This window comes from Pituophis catenifer, unplaced genomic scaffold (assembly GCF_029215685.1).
Source record: "Pituophis catenifer annectens isolate HBS135680 unplaced genomic scaffold, rPitCat1.0.hap2 SCAF_1, whole genome shotgun sequence".
NCBI classification, from domain to species: domain Eukaryota; kingdom Metazoa; phylum Chordata; class Lepidosauria; order Squamata; family Colubridae; genus Pituophis; species Pituophis catenifer.
In genome coordinates this window covers 198,197,410-198,223,127 of record NW_027256881.1, presented here as the reverse complement: position 1 = coordinate 198,223,127, position 25,718 = coordinate 198,197,410, and the positions used below count along the sequence as shown (strand labels likewise).

The following is a 25,718-nucleotide window of genomic DNA, read 5'->3' as shown; positions in this document are numbered from 1 at the left end:
ACAGTATGCCAAGACCTTCAGATAAAATTTGGGTAGTGGGATAAATATTAAATACATTCAACTAAACTATTTTTCAGGTAGCCTCAGAAACTACAAAGATTGGAAGCACACACTCAAAAGAGGGTAAAGTTTCTGCATTCATCAAATTAATACCTTACAATTCCAATCTCAGAAATTAATTACCGGATTGCATTTTACCTATCTTAACTAAACAAGCAACATGATTAGAGGCAAGAGACTGTTACTAACTCCTCAATCATACAAAAGGATGGGCAGAAACAACAGGTCGGCTGAGCCTGAGTGGAAAAGCAGCAACTCATAAACACAATTCAATGATATCCTCCCTTGAGATATTCTGTAGCCAAACCGCTTTATGCAAGAAATGTTCAGACCTGATTGTCTGGTAGTGACACCCTGATTTATAATGTATCCTGCAAATGGTCAGATAGTTCAGTTGGATAAATGGTGGTACAGAGTGGTACAGGAGCATGTTCACCTAAATACCTTAGAAACTAATGCACGAGGATGGTTGGTGGGGCAGATCTGGGACTGGTGGGGCAGGGCTCTTATCAAGCACCTTAAAAAGCACAACAGCCTCCCTTGAAACATGCCCGGAAGGAATGCACAAACACAAGCTGGAATTTGCAGCCCTTTGACTGAATTCTCTTTTATATTTGAAAACCAGATTCTTGGGTTATTTAAGGAGCAATAACTCTATGAGCGTAATGTTCATTCATTACCTTAATGGCAATCCTTAAGCATGCATAGGAATAACTGATGCACTTAGGTATATTATATGCTATACAGTTCTGCTTAAGTTCATTCCTATGATTTGATATAGATATAGTGAAAAAAATAGCACACGTACACCAGTCTTAGCAGACCAGTACTTCTCTTCATTTTAACACTAAAAATGATCCATCTTTCTATAAGTCATATCCTGAGTACTGTATCAATGCCTACGATACTTCAGAAAATCTATTATAATTTATTGAATTGTGCATTGGTCATACTCTCAAAAGTATTTTATACAAAAGAAAAAATAGCCCAATACTTTCCACTCACAAAGGGGAGGAAAAAAATAAAGCTGGAAAAGATCTTTTTGAATGCTAAACAAAGACCAACTAATACTTCTCTTGGAAAAGCTATCAGTGGAACATGGGAATTTTCAGTTATTTGGATATTCAAAACCTGTTCCAGAGAATTTAGAGAACTCCCTATCCTAAAGTGATTTAGGGGAGCCCAAGGGTTGGAAAGTCCTTCTGTGCTTATGCAACACTAGGTATTGCTCAATCGATTGAAGGATATTGTTGTAAAAGGGATTAGAAGTAGGGAAGTTGTGCATTTCCCCAACGTCCTTCATTATTGACCAGGAGTACGGGAATTGCTGGAAAAAACCTCTGGAAGGTCACAATGAGCCCTAAGTCCGTTTATATTTCAACTATAAACAAGAGCACCCACCTGAACCTAAACATGTGTAATATACTGTACAGACACTCCCTAGGATTGCTGTAATGATACAGAATTGAACATATGCAGATCTATATTGTATATTGTACATACATAATACATTCAAAAATGAACCTTACAAAGGGATATTTCTCTTTGTCAAAATCAGACTTTTGTCAAAATGCAAGAGATCTGACTATCTATCTAAATCTCAAGGGAGGAACAGAAAACAAACTATTTCCCCATAATCACAAGATATATAATAATATAGAGTTCATATCAAAAAGCAAGCAGATAGGTTAACAAATATTAGAGAGTCGCAGAAATGGTTTATACATATATAGCCAACCTTTCTAAATGAGCAAGCTCCCCTGAATTTCTGAGAGTATATTGAAACTTCCTGATACTTAGAAGAAGTCTTAAGAATAAGCATAAGAAGAGGGGAATATGTATAACATAATAACAGAAGTCAAGGAATAGTGTTTCTTAAGCTGTATAAAATTGCTAAAAAGTTCATTGCAGTTTGTTAACTGATTTTCCCCCCATATTTTTAGAGTGCAGCTACTTAAATAGCCAAATAAAAATGCTGTATCTATTCTGCAATTTGAAGAAGAACCAAAGTTGGTAAAAGGATGCAAAGATCCTCTAGAGCAATCCCCCAAAAGAAACATTGTGTGCTATGTTTTTAACTGATCTACATGGGTCGTAAAGCATGCTAAAGGAGAAATGGTCTTATTTTCTTACTTTGTAATAGAAATTATTAGCTTTACAACTGAGGCTCCATTCACAAAATCACATCATAGTCCTATACTTCTCATCATCACAGGCATCTAGCAACCATTGAAGCTGTAGAAAAAGTTTTGTTTTTCAGATTTATTTTGTTCTCCAGGGGAGTGTAACAGAATGGACAGGAGGCCAAATCTTTACTGTTTAAAAGGTATTCTCAACTTCACTCCAAGGTTATATACACTGCTCAAAAAAATAAAGGGAACACAAGCAGAAGACATCCGAGATCTGAATGAATGAAATAGCCTTATTAAATACTTTGTTCGTTACATACAGTAGTTTTGTGTTCCCTTTAGTTGTTTGAGCAGTATATAAACTACTGAATGTAAAGAACAAAGTATTTAATAAGGCTATTTCATTCATTCAGATCTCGGATGTCTTCTGCTTGTGTTCCCTTTATTTTTTTGAGCAGTATATTACAATTATTTATCTCTCTCTTTTCAGAATAAAATTTTCATTGGACTTTTTTTTTCTAGTTTATATTCTCTATCTTCAGCCTTGGTAATGGGACAGGCTATAAAACTAAGTAAATAGATCTATCCAATCCAAGGCTTTGGTCTAATATTTGTTCTCATCTAGGCTGTGAAATGGAATGCCAACTTAGGCAAATCCATTCCCCACCCTTGTTGATTATCAGAGCCATTTGTAGGAGTCTGGGGGCGAGGGGGGTGTTTTTCACAATGTTTTTGCTTGCTTGGATCATTCCACTGGGGATTTTAATTAATGTGGTATGGGTCCTCGAGGGCCTGCTGCCTTTTTCTTCCCTTTGATCTTCTTGACCTCATGCTGAAGGAAGTATTAAGTATTACCTTTTTGTTTTAGCTACATTTAAGTAGCAATCCAATGCATTGTTCAGGCCTTTTAAAACCCAGATAATTCTAGGAGCCCTTCAAAGAACAGCAGGACGAATTGCTGGCTTGCCGGAGCAAATGGAGCAAATGAACAACGTTAGCATTCAAAAGAAAACTGGGCTCAGTGGAAGACTGATTACTACTCATATTATTTTACAGGAAATGTTTCATTTTTAGCCAGCTCTTTTTTTTAAAGATGGCAAGGAAGTCCTACAATCAGCTGAAGAGAGCCAAGAAATGGCATACTAATGGTATACTAGTGCAAATTCTGATTTATTTTGACAGGTACTGATAAATCTCAGTGGTTCCTTCATGAAAACAATTGTGTGAGCAGGGTTCCTGGAGGAAACTACTGGTAAGTTTTAAATAAACAATACAGCACTATTAAAGGCGATATATTTTTACTTAGATGGGTTTAAAAATAAGCAATGTTGTACTGGAGAAGAAAATGCAGGCATCTTTCAAAAAAAAGATGGAAGGCTTCCTTTTCAGGGCTCTCAAATTTGGGTTGCAAAAAACTGGACAACCTCTAGATGGCAGTGAAGAGATGTTTTCTCAGTTTTTGTGCTTCAATATTTGAACAATATAAGCTCTGTTCAGATGTTTGCCTCAGTGTTTGAGCACTTGGAATCATATACTATAAAGACCTGCTCACCATTTTTCTTCTTTTCCCTCACTGTCACTTGTTCCATCAGCTCATTATATAAAATCGATAACTCTGTCTTGCAGTCGCATTCACGACAAACCATTTTTATACCAAATTCTACAATGTGAAGCAGTTTAAAATATGTGGCACACAGTGGCAAACAGCAGAAAGGTAACAACATTCTAAAAATAATTGTTAAATAAAGGAACATTTTTCCAGATGTAAAATAGTGACCCTTTCAACGAAGAATGAAACTCCAAAGGTACCAAAAGCAATTCATTTATATTTTTATGGGTTTGCCTGACTCACACCATATTTTTATGAAGATCTATCTTTTTATAACCAAGGGCATCCATAGAAATGGTCATTGGCTTCAAAATGGCAAGCAGAGCTGGGCAATCAAAGCCTTGCTTCTTTTTACTTGTCTGTGCAATATTTGTGTTGCATTAATAAAAGGGGGTGGGGCTTTGATGTCCCAGTTGTGCCTGCCATTTTGAATGACCATTTCTATGGATGCGCCAGTTATTCCATCATAATCTGCGGAGATTTCAAGGTTTAAACACTCTGCAATTGAACTCTCTCCTCCAAAAATACACTCTATTATTTTTCCAAGAACCATAGCCATCTATTGACTCTCTAATCTGCTGGGGCCCAGCACCAAAGATCACTCATTCCAAGGTTTTTTGTTCTAGTTATAGTACCTACAGTACTACACCCCTACAATCTAAGGCAACATCTCTTAAATTCCCTTATTTTAAATATCTTAAATAACTTAAATTGCCCAATGACTGTAAGTTCAAATAACTCTTCTTCAGTTAAGTGTTACTACTTTTAGAAACTATGTTGGTTGCGATTTAAATTTAGGATAAAATGGTCACTCTCTATATTAAACAGAATAAATGTGCAATTTTACAAAATAGCAATACTCTACCCAATAATGTACCCATGAATCTTACTTCTTCTGGAAAAAATATGTTGGAAGAAAAGCTAAATCATTCTTTCCTAGGGCATATTTCAAGGCTATTATTAAGCCAAGGTATAGAAAAGATTGATGCAATAAGGCAGCCTTATCCAATGCCTGGGGCTTTCCAGCCCTACTGAACTCTTTCATCCTTCCAGCCAACCAGAAGTAATGAATTGTGATCCAATGCATTTCAAGAACACAAGAAATAGAGAAGAGTGCAATAAAGAATGGAGCATTAGGAATAATTGTTTAACCTGGGAAAACTTCATCAATCCATCAGTGTTCTCTGGAAACAAAGCAAGCAACATAGAATGCAAAGCTAGAAAATTTTCTTTCTCTCTGGATTGTTTTGCCTACTGACAGGGTGGATTTGATTTAAATCGAGTTGATTTAAATCATAATTTAAATCATGATTTAAATCACTAGTAAAAAGGCTTGATTTAAATCAACTCGATTTAAATCATAATTTTTAAAGAGCAACTGTCATCTCTGCTACTCCTTTGACCCACTGTTGACTCACCGATAGTCCCAGTGTTGCAGAATATACAGCCTCATGCTACATAACTAAGCTCCATTTCATGCTGAATAAACTAAATTATTTATGTATCTTAAATAGAAAACTATCTTACGATAGACTTTTACCCCAAAAGTTTTTTATTAAAATAAATTCGATAAAAATCAAAAAAATCCGATTTAAATCAAAAAAATCTGTTTTTTTTTTTTTTTTTAAAAATCATTGATTTTTATCCACCCTGCCTACTGAAGTAAACACACTAGTCTTTGGATTATTAGGAGGGAGAGGAGGGGAAGGGAGGGGAGGGGAGGGAGGAAGATTAATAGCTAAGAAATGTTACTTACAACATTGCAAAATATGCAATAACCCCATATTTATTTTTATATAAAGCTATGATTTAAAGCCACGGATATAAAGAGACATGGCTGTTTAGAATTTTTACTTACTATTCACAATATTACAGTGAATTATCATATTAATAGAACTATATCTCGTTGTGAGGTTCAGTGTACATGGTTTTCTTATATTTCTGCTTTTCCAAGTTTATGTAACTTGGATCTTCTATATTACCTATTGTTAAGACAGCAATAGGTAACTTTTTTGCAATCTGGAGGCCATTTTTAAAAAATCTATTTTCAATTTACATGTCAGCATAGAAATGTGTCCACATCATCAGATTAGTCAAACTATTTACTGGACAAGGGAGGCATGTCTAGGGATGGAAATGATTCGTTTTGCCTTGGAGGAGTTGAATGCATCCATTTCCACCAATCAATCAATCAAAATTTCTTTAGGTCCATGATGAAACACAATAAATGACTAGCATACAATACGATGGCTATAAAAAGAAATTTTAAAAATTGCAGGAAATCCTAAAGCAATTAAGTGCTAATGGTTAATACTATGAAAGAGGAACCAGACAGCTTCTAACAGCTATAACTATTGATAAGAATTTTGCAATCTTCTTAAAGGTTACTAAAGAATGGTCATTCAGGAGAAGAGTAACAGCCTCCTGGTCTCAATGGCGATTAGAGCTATTAACAATTGGAAGTAATGTTTGATCACCATTTGAGTGTGTACAATGGACATTTTAATAGCATTTGTGAGACAGGTTCTACTTCTGAATCTGAAAAGAAAGAAGTTTGGCTTTCATCTGGAGGTTTATACAGTATATCTACCAGTGGGTGCCCTGATATGATTTTATTTTTTTATTTATATCCGACTTTATTATTTTTTATAAACAACTCAAGGCAGCAAACATATCTCATACTTCTTCCTCCTCCTGTTTTCCCCACAACACCAACCTTGTGAGTTGGGCTGAGCGAGACTAGTCCAAAGTCACCCATCTGGCTTTTGTGGCTAAGGTGGGACTAGAATTTAAGAGTCTTCCAGTTTCTAGCCTTAATTATGATACCAAACTTGGGTCCCATTAGGGCCATTAAGTAGTCTTCTATGCAGAACATATAAGCTATTAAACAATATACAGAACATTTTGGAGGAAGGAGGATTAATTGTTATAAAAAAGTTGAGAGACTTTGTCATTTTGAATACCAAGATCCCAAACCCAGTTTAGTTTTAGTTTGGCCAGAGGTTTAGCAAGCCCCAAACCCAGTAGTGTTGAGGGGCAAAACCACAATATGCCGAATCAACATTGATTTGTCTTTTTAGGTTGGAAAACAACGTATCCAGCAAGATGATATGAACTAAGGAAGTTCCACAATAGACTTGTCTAGTCAGCTCTAAGATGACAAAGTTTGAATCAGGCCTCAAGGAAAATGCAGCTTAATTCTAGCCACCATATTGGAACACTTGAAGTTGAATAAGAAACTCATAGTAAGATTTTCAAGCATTTTGATTACATTGTTTCTAAAATAGGAGATGTAGGAGATGACCAAGTTGAGCCCAACACTGGGGTCAAAATGTATCATCAGTTTGAAGTGTCTGCACCCCTATAAAAGACTTAAGTCCAACCCCCTTGATGTCCGTTGACAAATATGGCACCAATTCACCTTGACCATTAATAGTTCATATTCTTCTTTGCAGGTAGTATGAAATAAACTTGTAGTACTTTTGAACTGTATCCTGGCTACCGACTTCTTGCACCTGACAGAGCCTCCTTATTAATTCATAACTGATCACCATATAGCATCAAACCAAAACCTCTGGCATTAAATAGTTTAAATGCTGCTGGATTATAATTGTTACCAATTGACTTGCAAATTTAAGAATTACAAGGGGTGTTTTGGGGATGCTTTTACTAGGAATTCTTTTTTTTTTTTTTTGAGGAGACCAGAAAATAGAAAATTGAAAATAAAGACCTAGATATTCAAAATAATTTATCTGTTCAGTGATTTGCCATTGATCATCCATCTAGTTGAGGGCTTAAATTGTTTCCTAGAGAGTCCCAGTATTTTTGTTTTGGAGTAGAGCCACTCCTTGTTTAGTGACTGTTATGACAATATTTTTTTTTAAAAAAAACTTCATTTTCTGACCAACATACATGTTTACAACCAAATTTCATGTGCTTAAGAATAAAACAATAATTAACAATAAAAGCTTTCAGTACAAAACTGGTAAAGATCTGGTCAGTTTCAGGCAGCAGGACAAGCTGACTAGATGATTCTCTCAGTTATATGTTTGCCTAGCAACCATTTCACTTCCATTTTAAGGAATGGATTGCAGTAGCTAAACAAGGAGAGAGTGTAACCTATTTCAGGGGGTTCTCTGAAGCAGTAAAGAGATGGAGTTTGAAGCCATTTTTAGAGACCTACTTGGGTTATAGACAGTATAGGCTGCATTGTTAGCATAGAAGAGATTACAGAAAAGGAGGTGGGCAACAAAGGGACGATAGAACATCTCATATATAAATTAAATAATAATGGGGTGAGGATGCAACTTTGCATTTTTTGGCTAGTAAAATGGATTCAATTAAATCACCAAGGATATTACCCTTGACTTGACTGGTGGTGCTGTGATGTAACACAGTTATTACTTCTCCCTACAAAGTGGCTAGAGCACTTGGTCTTTAGCAGGTACAGTTTGGGTTCACCAATCAGGAGTCAAGGTCAAGAGCCTCATGAACTACAGCTCTTTTTATGGATCTTCAGAATTGTTTAGCCTTGCATCACTACATATTTTTGAGACATTTTGATATGATGGTCTGGTTGTAGGATACACAATACAAAATCCCAGTAGGTGATAATAAACTGTTGTATCCTTTTAGTATTACAGCAGTTTGAAATGATTCAAGCTCCTTCTCCATGTTTTTTATTTTGAAGGTTAATACTAATAGTCTAAACTGAAAACCTGAACTCTACCTGTCCCAAAGGTGCTTTTTTCAAGAGGCAACTAGATTTTCTGGTTTTTCTTTCAAGAAGCTTCTCAACCAAGAAGCTTCTTCAGCTCTGGAAGCTTCTTGGATGAGAAGCGAAACATGTTCAAAGAAAAACCAGAAAGTCCAGTTGCCTCTTGAAAAAAGCACCTTTGGGACAACATTGACCTCGATGATTGAGAATCTCCATAGACACTGGACTCTACCTGCTTCAAGGTAAACATGTTTTAAATTGTAAATATAAAAAACTATGTGTGTGCAATATTACAATCCAATTTATCACAGACCCAAAATCTTCAAACTCCGTATTTGCAAATGTCACAAGTAAATGCCTTATTCTCCATTATGTAAATAGTATATGAACAGGGTATCAGGGGTTAACTTATTCTTCACTTCTTAATGTATTCATACTTCACCACTCCCTTTTCTAGCTCCACCCATTGTATATATAAGGAGCTGCATACATCCCTTCTTTGCTTCTATCTGTGAATATTCAGTGAATATAGAATGCCTTATGTAAATAAAGAAAGATATATTTGAACTCTTAATTCTCAAATTATTTATTGAGTCTGATCCTGGAAATATCGCAACAGCAAAAGTCATTCTGAATGTTGGTTATACTCTGTATATGAGCTGGAAATTATCTAATTACACCTTCATTGAACAATAATGATAGGATTTTTTTAGAGGCCCATACTTTGTCCATCAAACAGGTCAGCCACTAAGACCAAACCTACTCTCACACTGACTTTATCAATCACTTACTGGTGCCATATATATTCCCCCAGAAGATAAGCTAAGTGACAAGATCTTCCCTTATCTTTTTAATAGTTCTTCAGATGTTTTTCCTCCCACTCTCCACCTTAATTGCAAAGCAGCATTCTGAAAAAGGATCTGCAAACCTTCATTGTCTTTTTTCTGTGCAGCTGCAGAGGAGGGGATTTGAGATAACCAATAATGCTAAAATAGAAAGGTATCCCTTAAAACAGAGATTATTATAGAACTACTTCTATAATAATACAGTTTGGAGGTTGTTTTTAAATGATGGTGAACAATCATTTAAGATTACCTTGGTATCATATTTGAGGATCAGCATTCAATAAATGAAATTTATTCATTTTATTCATTTCCTGTGATGTGCTCCAAGATTGTGCAAAGAAAATTTACAAATACAAATACCACACTTTTCCCATTCTACACACCGATTCACTCATTTTGTACTTGATTGAGCTTCTGCAACAGGAAGGATAAAACGAATAAAAATTTACACACTATTTTTTGAGAACTTGATTCTCCTTTCTTTCCAGCCCTCAAATGTTTACTATTCTAATTCAACAATGAATTTTCTACAATTGTCAAAACAGGTGGAAAATTCATGTCATACTTCATAATCAGGTTTTCATTCTCTATACTCATTCAAAATATTTCTAAGCCCCCACTCAAATTCTTGTATAGTACACAACAGGCAAACTGATGCACCTTTTATTTTACTGACTGTATTCTGTAATAAAATAAATGCTACATACCCAAACAATATATAGACTGAAAGGCTGAAGTTCACAAAGACTGGCAGAAATAGATTTACTGTAATAGCATTGCTGAAATCAGTCTGTCAATTATAACTCATAAATTTCTGTGCCATGATTAAATATCCAAAGCAGGGCATGTGGATAAAATATAGATAAAACAAACTGCAATTAATTTCATTTTAATTATATTTTTATTACTATATCTCATGTGATTTTTTTTTTAGTCACAATAAATACTAGAATATAGTCATTCCACTTGGTGGTCTCTAAGGGCTGCAACCAAGGAATTCAAGGCAGCTCTGAAACCTTCAAATGTGCAGTTCTACCCTGAGTAATCTATAGCAATGCAGGGCACAAGCAACTAAAAGCAAAGATGAACCAGCAACTGACAGGGCAAGCCACAGTTGTTTTCTTTAACTACTGTTTTGCTAGCTTATAAACCAACCATAAATTAGAGTGACAACTAAGTTCACTTAGCTTTTTACCTATCCACTAATTCTATGAATCCACCTGGTTCACTGATGGTAATAAATCAATGATAAAGAAATTGCAAAGGACATTTACTAACGGTGGTCAAGTGTGGTAAAACATGATTTATCACAGGAGACAAAAACCTAGACTCCCTCCATACTCCTGTACTCTCTTTGTCCTCTTCTCGTTAAGACTAGGAGGAGAAATTCAAAAATTAGTCAAATATTTTTTTTATCACATGCACATATTGTTTTGCTAGTAAATGTATTATCAGTGCAGTTACTAATTTTCACTTGTTTTGTTTGGTAAAAAATAAAAATTATTTGGCATGACGTTGGCTTGTTTCTACAAACTACAGAATATCATGTTTTCTACCAAATTAATTTGTGTCTTCCAGAAACGGCACAACCAGATTCCCCACCTTTTCTGTACCATTTACCCCCTAAAGGCAGAAAGCATTCTCTGTCCATTAACACTTACTGCAAGCCTGACACAACTGCTTATCACAGTCAGCTCCATTAGGTAGACCAGAGCAGGAAATCAATTCCACAGGAAGACCAAAACTACACCTTTATTGAAATTAGTTATAACAACAGAACTGTGCAAATCAGGTCTCCCACCCGCCCTTCTTATAGTCCAGGGAATCAGGGAGGTATTTCAAACATTATTTTGTTTCCAAGGTCTTGAAGAATGTTTCAGCCCCCTTTGCCTAGATAACAGTTCTTGCATACATATAGTCCTTGACTTTCAACAGTTCATTTAGTGACAGTTCAAAGTTACAAAGGCACTGAAAAAGTGACTTATGGCCATTTTTCAGACATACAACTACTGCAGCATTCTCATGATGATGCGGATCAAAATCCAGGCGCTATTTATGACAGTTGCAGTGTCCTGGGGTCATGTGATCATTGTTTGCGACGTTTTGACAAACAAAATCAATGGGAAACCAGATTCACTTGACAAATGTGTTACTAACTTAACAACCCTAGTGATTCACTTAACGTCTGTGGCAAGAAAGGTCATAAAATGGGGCAAAATTCATTTAACAACTATCTCGCTTAGCAACAGAAATTTTGGGTTCAGTTGTGGTCGTAAATCGATGACTACCCTGTTTCCCCCCAAATAAGACATCCCCTGATAATAAGCCCAATCGGGCTTTTGAGTGCATGGCAATAAGGCCAAGCACTTATTTCAAGGTTCAAAAAAATATAAGACAGGGTCTTATTTTCAAGGAAACATGGTACTTGTCTTTGTATCAAAGTCATTCTTCCTTAGTCTCTACAATCACCTCCCTGGACACTTTCACCAACAGAAATGTAGGGATCTAGACTATAGATAGAAAAGACTCCAAAGAAGTTACCAGTTCAAACTCCTATTTGACCAGTGGAGGAGTAGCTAAAATATCCAATGCTTGTACTTTAGCAATCCTATCAGCAAACCTGTTATTGTAAGTCATCCAGAATCACTTGATAGTAAGATGAGCAGCATATAAATTTAATGAATGAATGAATATCACATTGTCGTATTACCATCTTTCTTTGTGCTTAGGGATCTTCCTCTGTTCTTATTGAAGGTAAAGAATTCTAGAACAATAGAGTAAGCTGGAAATGGCTTGTTTTATTAGCTGGCAATGAAAAAGATTACAATCTTCACTACCTCCTTTGAGTATTCTTTAAAAGCCAAGACATCAGCCACAGATACAAAGTACAGTTGGCAGCAGGAGCATTTGTCCAAAGCTTATCTATTCACCATTTTATTGCAAAATGGGTTATTCTGAAATATAATCTTGTCTTTGCCCTAATTCCTCAAGCAAATCAAGAATATTTCCTAAAAAAGGATTAAGCAATCTTGGTAAATTGTTAATGGTATGTGAAAATGAATCTATCCATTTTGATTATCTTTTAAGATCCAAGGAGGATGGACTTTATTCTGGTTCAACCAATTTTTTATAGAAGGAACCATGCATTTGAGTATTGTATATTGTCAATACTTTTGTTTTTGGGGGGAAAAAATGCCTTAAGAGAAACCAGAATGAGGGCTTTCATCTCCAAAGCAAATATGACTGGGTTCAATCCATAGTCATCTAAATTCTGATCAATCATCTCAGAACATAATAATGAAAAGAATGTTACTGATGCTTTTATACATAGCTAGGATCAATCTATCTATCTCACTATGGAAAGAGATGTGTAAAAGGCACCTTGTTGCTATCCTGAAAGCAAAGTCAAATGCAAAATCTGAATAGTTTTCAGGAAATACACTGGTATTTAAAATATTAGAAGTCCTGCCAGTAATGCTACAACTACACATTTTCACTGCTGAATGCAATAGTTTAAAAAGCTACTGTGTTCCACCAGGTTGCAAAAAAGATGCTTGACGAATTGGCTCACAGAGATTAATGTACTAATGAAAATATGCACCCACATTCAAAAGTAGTCTGCTAAGTCACTAAATTAGTTTAATATCATAGTAGTGACAAATACATTTAATTGTAAACAGCTGCATGAATCATCACACTGAAGTAAAAACTTCAACTCACATTTTTTTACAAAGAGGTAACAGTCTTTCATCATTGTTTCTGCTGATTTGCTTAATTAGCAAACTAATTAAGATTATAGATTATTATATCTCTTATAATGAAGACATTATAGATATTACACATCATTTTCAGGTTCGTCCCTTCACAGAAAAAGCTGTTGTTGATAAATATTGCCTATGAATTTGTTTAAGTTTTCATCTTCTGGCTTCAAACATGCCCTACAACTAGGTGGTGCTGGAGCACATGGAGAGCAGCACCATCCCACTGAAACAGTTAAAAGGGAATTTATTTTTATTAAAAAAAACACAAATGAAAATCCAGAAAATCCTTATTTCCATTCTGTGTTGTTTGAGATGTTAGATTTTCAGATTTGGGTGCCCTCCAAGCATTCGAGTTTTCCTACAATAGATTTGGTGTTTTCTTAGTGTTGTATCTATTTGTTCCTAAGACTTTCAACATATATTTATGAATATATTACTTTCATTCAAGTAAAATGACTTTATGGGTTAACTTGTCTGTACTTGTTCAAGAAAGATGTACCTTAATTAATTAAAAATGGCTTTCCAAATACTTTGATAGTATTGTAACACACTTGCCCTAATTCTTATGTGTCATTTTTAAGAATACAGAATAATGCTCATCTTTTAGTCTCTAATCCATTTTAAGGACAGCAAAACCAAAACAAAAGAGTGATTCTGAATTATCTCAGAAATACGTGAGCATAGTTAATATTATCATGCTTCCATTTCTCTGATGTACTATTCATGTTGCCTATAGATGTACATTTCTTATTATGCATTGTTTAATATGATACTTGGATTCATTTTTCAAAGAAATAGTAGAAAACAGTAGTAGGTAAGAAAAGAGGAAAACAAGTAGGCAGGCAACCTGCTTGCTTTGGTATGTAAAATATCAATTTTTGACATCACTGGAATATAAAAGGGAATGTTTATGTTATAAAAAGTATTTGGCTGAAAAAGATTCTTTTAAAATGGACTGAAAAGTTTTTAACATTATTTGCTCCCAATACATAGGCTTAATAATTTATCCTTGGGGAAAACATATTAAAAGTAAATAAATAAAAAGTGCTATTAAGATTTCAAAATAGAAAAATACTTAGTATTTAAAATTTCTAAGTTTCTGTTTAGAAGCAGAAAACCACCATTTGTATTCAAATAGGTTTGAAACTGCACATTTTAACACAGTCTATGTCAGCGGTGAAATCCACTTACCTTCGCTACTGGTTCGGGAACGGGAGAGATCAGGAGTGCATGTGCGCTATGCGTGTGAGTGCCTCTTCTGCGCATGTGCAGAGCCTTCTGCGCATACTCAGAGGGTCAAAAACAGGACGTAATAACGTCCCGGCGGGTGGGCAGAGTCTCCCGGCGCTACCGGTTTGCGTGAGCCAGATAGATCGGGCCGGATTTCACCGCTGGTCTATGTTAGTTCATTTTATAACTAATTCATGTTATAACCTTGTATATATTTATCTGGAAATAAGCACCAATAAATACTATTGAGCTTAATTCTGGGGCTGAATTGTACATTTTAATAGCTCATACTGACAAAGATCATATTGCCAAGTTATAGAATCTGATCCAGGGATCAAGCATCCCCTCCTTGGATGTTCACACAGCAATACCCAGTCAGAGAAATAAGTTGAAGCCAAGCCATAATCCTTTGTAGATTGAGACAATACTGTGAACTGGACCCAGAAACTATTAGTAACCAAATCAGAGACTGCAAAACCAGCAGATTGTTCGGAGCAATATGCTGACTTTGTAAACTGCTTAGAGAGGGCTGAAAAGCACTGTGAAGCTGTATATAAGTGTAAGGGCTATTGCTATTAAATTACAATAGTAGTTCTCACCTGCTACTAACCCGGCTGCCACACTTTATATCTGACTGCAGCTTTCAGAGCCCATCATAGTGGTTTAATCACATGGTGATGAGGTTTTGAGCCACTCTTGTTAAGGTTTCTCAGATGAAGAAGGTTTTAAACTAGTATTTATTTTAATTTCTCTCTCTCTCTTCCTTACAAGTTTATCCATCTTCTAAATCTGCCATCAACTTAGTGACCACATATTCACATATGGAAAAATTAGATATAATTTTTCCATATCTGGAATATTGATATCCATTAATATTCTGGCACACAAGTTGCAATTATCATGGATGCCCTAATTTATTCAAGGCCTATTTGATATTTTCAATATAGTAGTGAATTTGCTTTGTTGGTTAATTCAATGGGACATCACACTTATTTAAGAAATCCATACGTGCATGGTAGTCCATGAAAAAGTCTGATTAAAGACGCTGTCTTGTACAATATGTCAAAGACCTTCTGAAGCATTATACATCTGTTACCACCAAATTAGTGTGACTGTGATTTGGTGTAACTAAAAAGTCTATAATAAAATATAACCTGTTTTCATTAAGGGGACAACCTATACATTATTTACTTTGAATATTCTAATATTGTTCAGAAAAACACCTCGCTTGAGAGTTAACTGGAATAGCTTGGGCCATTATAAGCTTTTAATTATATTGAAACCTGAAATTGATAAACTCATTACTCTAATGGCAGGAAAAAAATGTCGCTGAGTATTTTTCTCTATTCATCTACCTTCATTTGATTATGAAACTGATAGTACACTTTCTTCACAAATTTTAGTGAGAGAGAAGTTCTATCTCAATTCTCTCTCTCAATTCTGGTGAGAGAGAAGTTCCCTGAGGATGGACTCCAGCACGAGTCCGAAAACTCAGAAGACTAAAACTCTGGTTCTGGTGACTGACTCAGATTGGATCTTGCATTATTATCCTGGGTCACATATATTCACCTTCATTTCTTCACAAAATTCAAAGCTGGACAACTGTAATATCTGCTTCAGATATTGTTTCCCCAGACTGTGTTCTGAAAATGAGAATTGTATGTAATGTTTTAAAACTTGATTTTTAAAAAAAAAATCTAAATTCTAAAATTCTCTTTTGGTTAATCTTACATGAAGCTGTCAACTGAGTTAACAAATTCAGTCAGGGTCAAATTCTGAAAACTCTTCCTCAGTCTACTGCATCTGAGAGAATTCTGCTGGAGTCAGCACTAAGGAGTTTTTTTTAAAAAAAAAAAACAACCTAAGATAAAGGCTAGCAGGTTTAGACCTATGTTACACAAAGGAAAGAGATAGTGCGCAGTAACAAATCTCTTAGAACAATACAATATTAGCTGAAGAACCCAGAAGGGGGCAAGGAGGAAAAATAAAACTTTAATCACCATTCTCATTTACCCTCTCCCTTTAAATGACTGTTTCCCAATTTCATGTAGAAACCATGAAAGATAAATTTGGATTAATGTGAAATTTTGTGACTCGGATTTAGATCAATATAAAACAACAGGACCATTTTTTCATTAATGCACGTTGAAGCACTAACTAGATCACATATCTGCCCTAGGTTAACACTGCAATCCTTTCAGAAAGATGCACAATTGAGTTCAATGAGGTATCAAAGTAAATCAGTCAAGGGCTGCAAAGATTCCACAAATATCCCATACCTGCTTGCCTTCAGTTTAATAATTCACTGCCACTGTAACTATTGGTAAAAAGGAATTTAAGTCTAATCTAGTGTCATCTACTGCTTTCAACAATTAACTGAAATACTGCCTTCATGTCCTATTCTCCACTTTAGGTGATTATTTAGCAAATTCCTAATATACTTCACTGCCTGGAACATAAAAAGGGGTAAATTATTAAAGAAAGATTAAGGAAGGTACAAAAATCAAGTGCTGTTTTATCTTTTTTAAAAAAAAAAGTATTGCCATAGTTAACTAAAACTTAATTCATTGTTCACTTATAAAGAGACTTCTAACTTGCTTCTTCAATCTTGCAAAAATAAAATCAAGATAATGAAAACCCTTTCTTTTACTTAGATCCCGAAGGATCTGTGTCTGTTATTAAGATCTATTAATATTCTAAAAACACAAATTAAAAATTTAAAGATCTACTAACAAAAGTATTTATAACATGTTAATATAAATAATTGAACATATTGCTCTGATATAAACTGGAATTTTAAAAAACCTGCAAAATTTCAGTCACAGTAAAAACAAAATGGTAAAAAATACCTTTAGTGGTAAAAATAAAGGATATGTTTAATAGTTTTCCTTTAAATGCAAGATTAAAATCCTTCCTCCATAATAAAATCACTGTTACTGAAATATAATTGTCCCAAGAGGAAACAGTACAACTTATGACACTATGTAAAATAGTGTCATTTTATTTTATTTTTTCTTTCATTCAATCATGTCTGATTCTAGGAGAGTGCCTGGACAAAGTCCCTGCAGTCTTTTTGGCAAAGTTTTTCTGAAATTATTTGCCATTGCTTTCTTCCTAGGGCTGAGAGAAAATGACTGGCCCAAGTCATTTTCAACTGGCTTTGTCCCCAAGCCAATTCACAATCTCCCAGTTTATAGCCTGATGCCTCAAACACTACACCAAACTGGCTCTTGTCTTTTTATTACTGCATATTATAAATGTCTTTTCCATAACAAGTAGAAAAGCCAAACTCAAGAAAATATATTGACTTCCCTGAAAATAGAGGTAAATAATTCCTTTTATGCAAATGAGCATTGGACTATAGCTCCTGACTGTGGTTGTAGTTTCTATTTATAACTCTTATTGATTTCCTTAAGTCTACTGGCTGACTATATTACAGAGAACACAACTTCAATCATGGGGACTATAAGTCAGGAATATTAGATTGTGATAACATCTGAGCACCTCTGGGTGTAACATTCTACTTAGTTTTCATTTACAAATTATTCTAAGTAAAGATGAACACACACAAAATGTTCAGTGTTTTTTGCTTCCTCGACTTCTATTTTCCATGGCTTTGTTTTTATCTGAAATATATAACCGCATTAATCAACAGGATTCTCATGAAGGAATTTCATTAGACCTACAAAATGTTCTATGGCAAAAGCTATGGCAAACCTAGACAGCATACTAAAAAGCAGAGACATCACCCTGCCAATAAAAGTGTGTATAGTCAAGGCTATAGTTTTCCTAGTTGCCATGTATTGGCTGTGAAAGTTGGACCATAAGGAAGGCTGAGCACCAAAGAATTGAGGCCTTTGAACTATGGTGCTGGAGAAGACTCCTGCAAGTCCCTTGGACTGCAAGGTGATTAAACTGGTCAGTCCTAGAGGAGATCAACCCTGACTGCTTTTTAGAAGACAAGATCCTGAAGATGATACTCAAATACTTTGGCCACCTAATGAGAAGGAAAGACTCACTGGAGAAGAGCCTAATGCTGGGAATGATTGAGGGCAAAAGAAGAAGGGGACGACAGAAAATGAGATGGCTGGATGGAGTCAATGAAGCAGTCAGAGTGAAATTAAATGGACTCCTGGGGATGGTAGAGGACAGGAAGGCCTAGAGGAACGTTGTCCATGGGGTTACGATGGGTTGGACACAACTTCATTACTAACAACAGCAACATGTTCTACTGCATCTTCTTCAATTATGCAAACAGTATTGATATTTTGAACAATGTTCCATATAAGGGTAAGTGATATATTATGCAGAGTGCAGAAAAGAAATAAGAAATAGTAAACTGCAGAAATTAAAAGAGACTAAGAACAGTGAAAGGAAAAGATAGATGAATCAGTTTATATCCACAGCATTCACTATACTTTTTCCTATCTTTCTATACATCAAGGATCCCCAACCCCTGGGCCGCGGTCTACTAATGGTCCTTGAGCCGTTCGGAATGTGGCTATGGAATGTGGCATCCCCATGTGCAGTTCAGCGGGTGAGCACATGCATGCATGCTTCATTTGCATGAACAGTGGCCCACGTGCCTGCCGCTTGCACAAATGCTGATGCATACATGCATACACTTGCCTGCTGCTCGTGTGGAACCATCTCCTCTCTCCCCACAGCGGTCCACAAAGCCAAAAAGGTCAGGGAAGTCTGCTATGCATACAAGCACATTTGCTTCCAATTCATACTTTTCCTGTTGTTCTTTATATTTCCTGCTTGTTTTGAAAATCTTATCAACTCCATCCAACTACAAAGTTTATAGTCTTCTCTTTCCTCTGAATCTATTCTATATTTGTTTTGCAATTTGATTCTCATTCATTCCGCTTATACAATCCAACCATCTTATTTATTACAATTTTTCTCAATCTAATTTATTTTACAATCCGTTAGGGAATATACAGTGTAATAAAGCTCTTTCCAGGAAGAATGAATTAAAATTTTAATAGTACCATTGCTTTTACAATTATAAACAAACTCCACCTCCTCCCCCCCCACACCCCTTATTCTCTGCTTTTTGTCCATTCTTCTTGGTTTTTTGATAATCATATAGTTGTATTTCTCATTGTGTTTTTTCATTGTTTATTTTATTGTTCTATTATCTTACTTCTGTTCACACTCTTTTCATTTCTTCCTTTTTATTGTTTTATGCCACCTAGAGTAGCTCCACAGTGAGATAGGTGGCAAATAAATTTAACAAATAAATAAACTGATAATGGCACTATTCCTCATAAATATCTATTAATTTGGAAAAATGAAACTACTTAAAATTAAGGCACTGGCTACCACCACAGTCTACATCTTAGTCAAATTCCTGTTGGAACATGGTAATAGTCTAAGTCAGTGGTCCCCAACCCCCGGTCCGCGGACCGGTGCCGGGCCGTGGAGTACCTGGCACCGGGCCGCGCAGCGGCCGGGGGACATGAACGCTGCAGCGCAAAGGCTCCTGGGCCATGTGCAATGGGCCGTGCGCAAAAGCTCCTGGGCCGTGCCCCCACCCCTGCGCGCGCTCAGCGGGCCGCGGCGATAAAAAGGTTGGGGACCACTGGTCTAAGTTACAAAGATAACTATCAAAAACAATTTAATTTTAAGATTTAATAATAGGTTATAATGGAAAATCCACAAGGATCGGTCCTCTCGCCCCTTCTGTTCAACATTTATGTGAAGCCGCTGGGCGAGATCATCCGTGGTTTCGGGGTGGAGTACCATCAGTACGCTGATGACACCCAGCTGTACATCTCCACCCCAGACCACCCCAACGAAGCCCTTGAAGTGATGTCCCGGTGCCTGGAGGCCGTACGGATCTGGATGGGGAGAAACAGGCTCAGGCTCAACCCATCCAAGACCGAGTGGCTGTGGTTTCCGACGTCCCGATATAGTCAGCTGGTGCCATCGCTGACTATTGGAGGCGAAGCATTGGCCCCCACGGAGAGGGTTCGCAACTTGGGTGTCCTCCTGGATTCACGGCTGTCTTTAGAAGAGCACTTGACGGCCGTGACCGGAAGGATTTTTCATCAGGTCCGCCTGATTCGTCCCTTTCTGGATCGGGACTCGTTACGCACGGTCACTCATGCCCTCGTCACCTCCCGTCTGGACTATTGTAACGCTCTCTACATGGGGCTCCCCTTGAGGAGCACTCAGAGGCTCCAACTGGCGCAGAGTGCGGCCGCGCGGGTGGTGATGGGAGCAACGTGGCGCTCCCATGTAACGCCTCTCCTGCGCGAGCTGCACTGGCTCCCGGTGGTCTTCCGAGTGCACTTCAAGGTCTTGGTTATCACCTTCAAAGCGCTCCATGGCTTAGGACCTGGCTATTTACGGGACCGCCTGCTGCCACCAATAGCCTCCCACCGACCAGTACGCTCCCATAGAGAGGGGCTCCTCCGGGTGCCGTCGGCCAAACAATGTCGACTGGCGGCCCCCAGGGGGAGAGCCTTCTCTGTGGGGGCACCTACGATCTGGAACGAGCTCCCCCCGGAGATACGGAGGATTCCGGATCTGCGTACCTTCCGTCGCGCGCTTAAGACGTTTTTATTCCATCAAGCTGGCCTGACCTAAACTTTTTCCTCTTTTTAAATGGAATTTTAAATTTGGTTTTAATTTATTGGGGTTTTAAAATGTCTCAGCCAAATTTATTTAATTAGTTTTATCTCCATTTTAAATTTTGTATCTACATGTTTTATTTTATGGCTGTTCACCGCCCTGAGTCCTTCGGGAGTAGGGCGGTATACAAATTTAATAAAATGAAAATGAAAATGAAATGAAAAGTATCTGCTGGTTGAAAAAACAGCTGGCATTGGAAAAAGAGATGGCATAACGGTAGTATTCCTCTCTTCCTCCTTCTTACTATGCTACTCCTTTACTAAGATCCTATTGGGCCCCAGCATGACTAAATTTGTTTCTTGTTAAAGAATGAAGTAAGGCTACATCAGCTATGCTGCAAAAACCCTTATAAATCTAGATGGCAGCAATATTCAATTTCTTTTTTTATTTTTTGTTGCCAAATAGTAGTAAGTCTGCATTTCTGTAGCCCATCTATGACAGGCCTAAAATAAGGAGAAGCTTGAGTCTCTGTGAACCTGTAGAGACCACAGTAGTCACATCTCTTGTTTTTCCTATTTGAACATCCCTGGCAGTATCCAAACTTTTCAGAAAAAAGTCCATGAAGAAGTGATGATGAACCAATTCAGGAAGCCATCTAATTTAATTTAAAATTTAAAGCACCATCCTTTGACCTCTTGCTTCGCCATTTGTGTGACTCATTTGCAAGATTATACATACAATGTACTGGTAGAAAAACAACTTTTAAAAATGATTACAGATAGTCTTCAACTTACAATAATTCATTTAGTGGCTGTTCGAATTTACAACAGCACTGAAAAAAGTGACGTGTGACTGTTTTTCACACGACCATTGCAGCACTCCCATGGTCACATGATCAAAATTCAGACGCTTGGCAACTGACTCATATATATGACAATTGCAGTATCCTGGGGTCACGTGATCACCTTTTGTGACTTAGGAAAGCGAGATTCACTTAACAACCGTGTTACTAATTTAACAATTGCAGTAATTCACTTAACAACTGTGGCAAGGTGGTAAAATGGGGGGAAATTTACTTAACAAATGTCTCACTTAGAAACAGAAATTTTGGGTTCAACTGTGGTCATAAGTTGAGGACTACCTGTAAAAAGGAAGCACATTATCACTATTACATATATGATTTATTGCAGAACAGTGACATCTGATACAAGTATGTATGCTGCATCATTTGTATGATGGTACCATGACATAGTAGGATGCAGTGGCTCAGTGGCTAAGATGCTGAGCTTGTCGATCAAAAGGTCGGCAGTTCAGCTGTTTGAATCCCTAGTGCCGCATAACGGGGAGAGCTCCTGTTACTTGTCCCAGCTTCTGCCAACCTAGCAGTTCGAAAACACGTAAAAAATGCAAGTAGAAAAATAGGGACCACCTTTGGTGGGAAGGTAACAGTGTTCCTTGCACCTTTGGCATTTAGTCATGCCGGCCACATGACCATAGAGACATCTTCAGACAGCGCTGGCTCTTCGGCTTTGAATCGGAGATGAGCACCGCCTCCTAGAGTCGGGAACGACTAGCACATATGTGCGAGGGGAACCTTTACCATGACATATAGATTGCCACTTCCCCCATCCTGAAGACATCCATGAAAACCCTAAATCTTTCAAGTGCCACAAAGTTTTGCACATGTTGCAAATTATTAATATGACCACCTTTAGGAACCTGTTTCAAGGATCCACAAGAAGTCCAAAACTGGCAATCTCCCCTAAAAATAACGACTGAGAAGAGAATCTGAATTCTGATTTCATACACTAGTGAAAATAATATCCATGTCCATTCATCACACTGTTGCGCTTATGAACCGCAAAATCGAATAAACGATGATTAATTGGATCCACACAGCACATGAAGGCAAAACAAAATAGTCATATTGATGGCAGGGCACGTGCCCACAAATCAGGAAAAATCTTATTTTTCTAACTTTCTCAGCCACAGACTTTGAAGGGTATGTTTCCGCTTTGGGTACCTGCCTAATTTCAGTTCTGTGGTCAGAAAAAAAAAAGGGGGGGCTGCTAGCAGAACTTGCAGTATAATTACTAGAATCCTCCTAAGGAGATTACGCCAAGAGCTGAGCAAAGAAAGCAGATTAACCTTTTGAATGCATCCACACACCAGCGCTAACCCCCCCCACCCCCATCCCAGGCCTATATGTGTGCCCCAGGAAATTTGCTCTTTCTCCTAATCTAGGCCAACAATAGGGCTTTCATTCGCTGTGGGGTAATTATTGTTGTGTTTGGGTGTGACAAGAAGGGAAAGAGGGGAGGGGGGCAGGAATGCAATTACAAGGTGGAAATAATGGAGTTTCTCCATCCTCCACAACTAGGATTGTGGACCCAGATTGTTTGGTGGGGGAGGGGGGCAATATGGCCGACTCCTTAAACCGCTTATAGAGAGGGCTGCAAAAGCCCTGGGAAGCGGTATATAAGTCTATTGCTAGGGCTATTCGTGCCAAGGCGCGCGGACGACGAGGAGAAACCAAAGCAGCCCTCGGCTCCGCAGACTACCCTGCTCTGCCAGTCACATGGTGCCCGCGTCGCCTAGCAACAGCAAAGCTAAGAGGAAAAAAAAGTTTTTGCGTTCCACTTCGAATCTGCCTCAGACTGATGGAGGGGCGGGCGGGCGAGGAGCTCAAACTCGGGGAGTCGTCCGAAAAGAGTTCTCCTTTAGGGCCGCCCGCTAGCATTAAAAGCCCCACACGCAAGCAATCGCTTTCGAGCCAAACGTGCGTGTCACACACACCGGGCTGCCAGCCGGAGGAATAGCCTGAGGGGGGGGGACCTTTGCGGCCAATAAACCCTCTTCCCCTCCCTCCGTCAGGCGCACCACAGGCGCTATTCCTTATAATAGCCAACGGGAAACGGCGGGGTGGGGCGAGAGTAGCAAAGGCGATGAATGGCCACCGAGATGCGCCTCCAGCTCGACTCCGCTGGGCTTGTTTGCAAAGCGCCTCGGAAGTTGCGGCGGGACTGTCAAAAGAATTGGGGGAAACTCGGCAGCCCGCCTTTAAAAACGGGCAAACGACGGTGGAGAGTCGGGGGGGGGGGAGAGAATCCACGCGCTTTTCTTGTGGGACACGGGGGGGGACACGTCGTTTTCTCTGAAAGCCCCCTTTCTCTCTGAAGTGGCCTGAACGAAGGACCACTTTTTTAAAATCCTGCAGCAGATTGTGTGTGTCTGTGTGTATATGTATGTGTGTGTGTGTGTGTGTGTGTGTGTGTATGTGTGTGTGTATACGTGTATATAGAGTATATCTATAGTGTGTGTATTTAGTATATCTACAGACACCCACTCACTCAATCACTCTTATACTATATATATATATACACACTGCCTGCTGCAGGATTTTAAAATGTGGTCCTTCGTTTAGGCTAGTTCAGAGATACATAGACGGACCCTACAGTTGAGCCCTTTTCCCTTCCTTCCCGGTCTTGCCGACCATCAAAAGATGTCCACGGGGGTGGGGGGAGTCTTTTCTCGGGATGTAACCCCGTAAACAGGCACTGAATTTCAACTTCGTTGGATTCCAGTGGGAATTACCGAGCGGACCTGCAGAAGCCGGTGGTATTACCATCCTTCGCTCCATTCGGGATTTCCTTCCCGTTCCTCCCCCTCGGCCTTTTCCAAAATTGGAGCCCTCGTACAAGTCCCATAGCCCCGGGCAGCACGGATCCTGTGGACTAGGATCATGGGAGCTGTAGTCCAGAGCATCTGGAGGACGGTTCAGCGTTTGCTCTGAACAAGACAAAGCCCGAGTCCCCTCTGCTGGTGTCCGGAGCAGAAGCTGAGTTGGGGGGCTTACCTTGGCAGCTCCCTTTGAATAGGCAGGCAACGAGTAAGAGGAGCACTTTGCAAGCAGCTGCTCGTCCTCCGTCCACGCGCTGCTGCGCTCCCATTTGAGATGCTCCGATCTCCCAGCGCTTTTGCCGGGCTGACCTCCGCTGAGGAAAAGCGCGCTTCTCTTTTTTTTTTCCCACCCCCTCCTTCCTGGTCCCGCTAGTTGAAGAAGTAAGGAGTGCTCGTCAGCTGAAACATCGCGTCTTCCCTAACTCTCCCACCCTCCAGACATTGCATAAAGCTCTTTATACCCGCCGGCCCCGGAACTAGCATGAAACATTGTTCCAAACCCTTGTAGATGGGGCAGGAGTTGCCACTCCTTCTACACTTTGCAAGGAGGTGGGGGGGGGGATACTTGCAAACAAAACTTTAAACCACTTCATGCCGCACGGCTGACTGCCTTGGAGAGGAGCTGAACAAGCTTAAAAATCTGAATGCCGGGAGGTTTGAATTAAAATAAATCATTACTGTAAAAAGTTAGAATCTGATGGGCATGTTTAGAATTGCTGTGTGTTATTTCAAGGCAAGGGTTTCCCACTTTTAGAAGAGTTTTTAGGAAAGCTGTAAAAAAAACGGCCTCCTTGTTCAGCCTTAGTCTACTATGTAGATATTGTTTTTTTAAAAAAACAAAAACAAGGACTGGATAAATATTTTATCCAAAGTGATGTGCTTGAAATGTTTGAACACTTTTAAGTCCAATAGCATGTGGGGATCTGGCATGTGAATACAAGTGCATGTTTTCCCTCTTGCAGTTAAAAAAATTATTCACACATGCTTGCTTACACAATTCTAGGTCTATTATTCATGTCTGCCCCCTGCAACATAATATTTATACCACTTTTCCCTGGCCCTTCCAAACATGATAAAATCTTGTTTCTTTCTTGGACAAAC

General features: G+C 38.2%; 1 protein-coding gene across 1 annotated transcript in view; it reads right to left on the bottom strand.

Moving 5' to 3' along the window:
- Positions 1–24,886, bottom strand: part of LRP2 (LDL receptor related protein 2) — a 147,734-nt gene extending 122,848 nt beyond the window's left edge. Inside the window, exon 1 of the mRNA XM_070956918.1 lies at positions 24,793–24,886. Within this exon, the coding sequence (XP_070813019.1) occupies positions 24,793–24,886 (94 nt within the window). The remainder of the gene's footprint in view (positions 1–24,792) is intronic.
- Between the last annotated feature and the right edge of the window lie 832 nt (positions 24,887–25,718).